The following is a 4,755-nucleotide window of genomic DNA, read 5'->3' as shown; positions in this document are numbered from 1 at the left end:
CCGTTGTGCACGGGAGAGATCGGTCGGATATATATTGTTATCTTTTTTATATCACCACTATCACAGACACATAGAGCATCCAAAAATAAATAACTTTGAGTTCTTATGTTTAATTTAAAATATATTTGATCGAACTCATGAGGGCCTGAGTGGACACATTTCATAACCAATCTATAAGGCCACGACCATTACACGATTGTTGTTGTGAAGTCTCAAGAATCATCTCTAGATATAAAAGATACTAATAACTTTTGTGCTCAGTATTTTTTCAAAAAAAAAAAAAAAACTTTTGTGCTCAGTTTTTACGAATAAAAGACTTTCTAGCTATATATATTTTGGCAAAAAATTTGTCAGCTACACAATGTATATACTAATACGGTGGAAACCATCCAATGTACGAGAATAAGTTAATAACTACACGACGTTTATGTTAATACATGCCACGTATACGAAGTAAATGATTATATGGTATGAACATCACAATCGGGTTTAATTGATTTTAAAATTAGTTAATGATGTCAATTCATAATATATTAAACTTAATCCAATTAACAAAATCCGACCCGACCTGTGTTCAAAATTCTCGCGAATTTCGTTTCTAGCTTCAGTCAAAGCTTTCTTTTGCCATCCAAAAGCTTCTTCCTCATCAAACCACTGAAGAAAATTTGCATTCACTTCCATGCTAATACAAACGCAAAATTGAGAACTTAGTAAGGAACACTCTAATTCAACATATCAAAAAGCACAATTGTTGCACCTTGTATTGTTCACATCCATAGAACTTTTGACTTGGATTTTTGTATGTCCATGTTTGAGACATCTTCGCGGTAACCCACAATAACAAAGCACATTGCCTTCTCTTGCTTTGCTCCTTCGCTTATGGTTGGATCATGCACCAAATTACATCTTTCTCTCTCTCTTTCTATTTCTCTCTTACAAATCGGATTTTTTAACCCTAAAATTTACGATTAGGCAAAGATAAGTGACATAACTTGAACACGGGTCGAGTTTATGGGTTTGGGACGTGTCGCATTTTGTTAATTGGGTGTAAGTTTAATATATTACAAATTGACTCCATTAACTAATTTTAAAATTAATTAAATCCGATTGTGTGATGTTCCCACCATATAACTATTTACTTCGTATATATGACATGTATTAACATAAATATCGTATAATTATTAACCTATTTTCTTACATTGATGATTTCCACCGTATTAGTTTATACATGGTGTAGCTTGCAAATTTTTTCCATATATTTTCTACCTAATAATAATCATGAACTCGTGGATTATTCCCAATATTCATTATTTAATGTCATTACCCACGGTTTGTGCGCTTGTGTTTAAATTCATTTAATAATGATTCATGTATCTCTAACCGTGCACTTCACTTTTTCCTTTATTTATTTATTTTTTGGCAACAACCTTTATTTTCTCTAAATGGAGATTCTTCTCTTTTTCTTCATGTGCACTAATTATGAGATCTATACATTAATCAAATATAAAATACACAAAAAGACAATAATAAAGAAAAAAATATTTCTATTAGAAAATAATAATAATTCGAACGGTCATAAATTTCAAGCTTCTTATTTAATATAAAAAATAAATTTCTATAAATAATTAGATATGACAAATCGACAAACTCAACGTGGAATCACGCCAGTTTGTTGAAGTCTAGTCTAATTTAATCCTAGTTAATATGGATAGATATGTTACATCATACATGGTCTATACTCCTGTTTAATATTCCAAATTGATCTGATATAATTCCCATCTTCGTCGTTTCCTATAAAGCAAAATGAAAGTTGACAAAGGAAAAAAATAGTTCAATTTGATATGAATTATGTATGCCGAAACAAATGGTATGGCACTGGATCGCGTCACGCATTTTTACAGACGTGAATGCAAAGAGTGGGATAATTATAATGTTCACACCGAATTTAACACGGTACATGCTTTTCTTTTGCCATAGTACATGCTTTTGTAAGTGTGCGTGTAAGAATGTTTGATGAAAAAACAGTTTCAAAAAATAAAGACTATTCGAAGAAAATATTTGAAAATGATAACAACTCTATAGTAATTCATTTATGTGTTATTGCTTTAAAAAATTTTATTAAAAAATGGAAAAACAGAACAAGCGGAATTGTTTTTTTTTTTTTTAACCACTAACAAGCGGAATTGTATAAAGTGCTATAAACGGGGAGAAGAATAGAGGAACAAACAGAATTGGAATTTGACTAAACAAGGAAGAAGGGAAAAAGTCATTTTCTTGGGAAATACATCAATTGACAAAAAAAAAACAGTTCGTAGCTATTGGCGTAGTGCCTAATCCTGTAATCCATATAGTCCAAATGTAATTTGTTAAGTTTATTAATAAGAAAAAGGGTATAATTTGGAAATAATAGTAGAAAATTCATGTTGCACACACACGACATTTATTATAAACGGAAAATAAAGCAACACATAGTTTTCTTCAAAAGCACTCAATTTTTATTCTCAAGTCAACTAAAATCTGCTACGTTCGTAGAAAGCTCATTACGACGAGTCGGTAATTACCGTATCACATCAAGTTTACTTTTATTAACTCTGACTTCAGAGAGGAGCACACTAGTTTCTTTGATCTATCATCTATCGAGTGCCCAAAACCTGTAAAAAGTAATGGTTTCACTGACTTTGTTTTTTTTTTTTCTGTGGCAAACTTTTTCACCCAATCTCTTGTTTGGTTATTTGATTATAGTTCCAAACCAAGAAAAACATTTTTAAAGTGGTGTCACTATTGGTGGCATGAATCCAATGGAATTGAAAAAGAAAAGTATTGCTATTGATAGTGGGTGTAGCTTGTGATGTATCAGATTGAAAGGCCCAATAGTTTCTAACAACATTCTTGTAGGCACAATAGCTTTTAACAATATTCTTGTAGGGTAGTTTTAAAATATTTTTGTAGACGTCAATGTATAAAACCAATTAAATTGATTTTTTTTCTTCCAAAACTCTCAAACCGTAAACACTAAACACTAACGATATGACAATAATTTTTCAACACGGTGTGATGTTTTTTTTGCTAAACTGTAAATATCATTAAAATGAAAGTTATAGGTTTATTTTTCATAATCCTAGTTAGTGAAAACCTTGGCAAAAAGAAGATAAAAAACAAGGTTAACACAGTTGAATCGAATGAGTAGACTCATTGGATCCAAAGCTGGATAAGAGAACTGAACTTTTTCCTATGTCTTCTCGCACTGATAACATTGCGGATGTCCCTGTCGATGGTGCTGAACGTCGTCTGCGGAGGGGCGAATCCGTTGTGGTGGTTGGCTGAGTTGCGCTGTCTCCAAGTGTTGTAGATGAGTGATTGAGTGACCAGTTTCTTGAGGATGTTAGGCGCTGCAGAAGTTGAAACTCTGACCCACGACAGGAGCTCAGTCCATGAGATAAAGGGAGCTCGGTTTCGGTCAAGACGCGCGAAGATCAGCCTCCAAAGTGAAATCGTATATGGACAGGAGAGGAAGAGGTGGTCTCGAGACTCCTCATTGTTGTTGCAGAAGCAACAAGCTGTTTGTACATTGAGACCCCAGGAAGACATCCTCACCTTTGTCGGTAACCTGTTGTAGTTTGCAAGCCACATCATGAAAGCTTGTCGCGGGATAGCGCCGGAGAACCAGATTTCCTTAAACCAGTCCTTTGGAGTAGCTCGCGGCCTTAATGCCTCCCAAGTCTTTGAAGAAGAGAATCCCATGATGTCTCTACCATCAACGCACCAATGATATGAATCCTGCTCGTTGAGATGTCTCGGGTTGGTGATGGTAGTCAGATGAATGTGCAACTTTAAGGCGTTATCTGAACGGGGTTGGGATAAAAGCCAACCAGAAGCTGAGCATGCATCTTTGACATGAGCTGAGGTCGGTATTCTCAGGTCCCTCGGTCCATTCGGTCCAAGAAAATTGATGAGTTGATCAAAAGGTGTCCATCTATCGTACCAGAACCAGCTGTTTTCTCCATTGTTGACATTACAGAAGATGAAGCTCTGTGCTAGCGGTCTGAGAGATAGAATAGAGTTCCAAGAAGCAGAGTTAGTGGTTTTAATCTCAAAGAGACCAAAAGCTTTTATTTTGGAGGTGATGGTGCTTCTGCCATTGGACCCATAAGAGCAGGCACAATAGAGGATGTAATGGGGTTCATGGGCTCAAGTTCCTAGGCCCGAATTGATTTAAAAAATTGAAAAATGACTTTAATTCATTGAACCGATCCTTAGTAGTGAACTCGTATGAAGCGGTTCAGACCACGTGTCAATCAGTCACTGCCTTCTCTTTCCTTCTCCCCATCCTCTCCTCGTCTCTTACAGAAGCTGGAGTTCGGTAATAAGTCTAGCTTTAGCTTCCTCCACTCTCTCTCCATCTCTTTCCATTGTTTGTCCCCTTCTCTCCTCTCTCCTCATTTCATCAGATTCAATTCTTTCTCCTTTCATCTCAATTCTTCTCTGTTTTTTATTTCTCTTTTGTAACAATCAGAGGAGAATGGTGGTGGTCTGACAAATTGGACCTTATTTCTTGTGTATGTTTATTGAAATCAATATATCTACTTGTGTGTTTCTTCCTCGCAGTGGTGGTGGTCTGAGAACCGGCGCTTCATGTAGTTGGGACCTCGAGAAGATATGTAATTGGTTCGCGGTGAAGGGTCCGGTGAGAAGTTCGAGTGCCAAGCTGAGGTTCGTTTCTACTAAAGTTTTGATTTTTAGTCATGGGAACTTGAT

The 4,755-nt window shown here is 35.6% G+C and overlaps 1 protein-coding gene across 1 annotated transcript; it reads right to left on the bottom strand.

Annotated features, from left to right (window-relative positions):
- Positions 1–3,189: 3,189 nt before the first annotated feature.
- Positions 3,190–4,410, bottom strand: LOC106323663. Its single transcript, XM_013761749.1, has 2 exons — positions 4,346–4,410; positions 3,190–4,132 (listed from the first exon to the last, which is right to left on the bottom strand). The coding sequence occupies exons 1-2, from the start codon at positions 4,408–4,410 to the stop codon at positions 3,190–3,192; spliced, it is 1,008 nt and encodes a 335-aa protein (XP_013617203.1).
- Between the last annotated feature and the right edge of the window lie 345 nt (positions 4,411–4,755).

This window comes from Brassica oleracea, chromosome C2, assembly GCF_000695525.1.
Source record: "Brassica oleracea var. oleracea cultivar TO1000 chromosome C2, BOL, whole genome shotgun sequence".
Classification (NCBI taxonomy): domain Eukaryota; kingdom Viridiplantae; phylum Streptophyta; class Magnoliopsida; order Brassicales; family Brassicaceae; genus Brassica; species Brassica oleracea.
The sequence above is the reverse complement of the archived record's forward strand: the minus strand, read 5'-3'. Positions and strand labels throughout refer to the sequence as shown.

Coding starts and splice junctions, on each gene's coding strand:
- LOC106323663 (XM_013761749.1), bottom strand. CDS start 4,410: ATGGAAAGAGATGGAGAGAGAGTGGAGGAAGCTAAAGCTAGACTTATT. Junction 4,133..4,345: donor ATTACCGAACTCCAGCTTCT/GTAAGAGACGAG, acceptor GTCCAATGGCAG/AAGCACCATCACCTCCAAAA.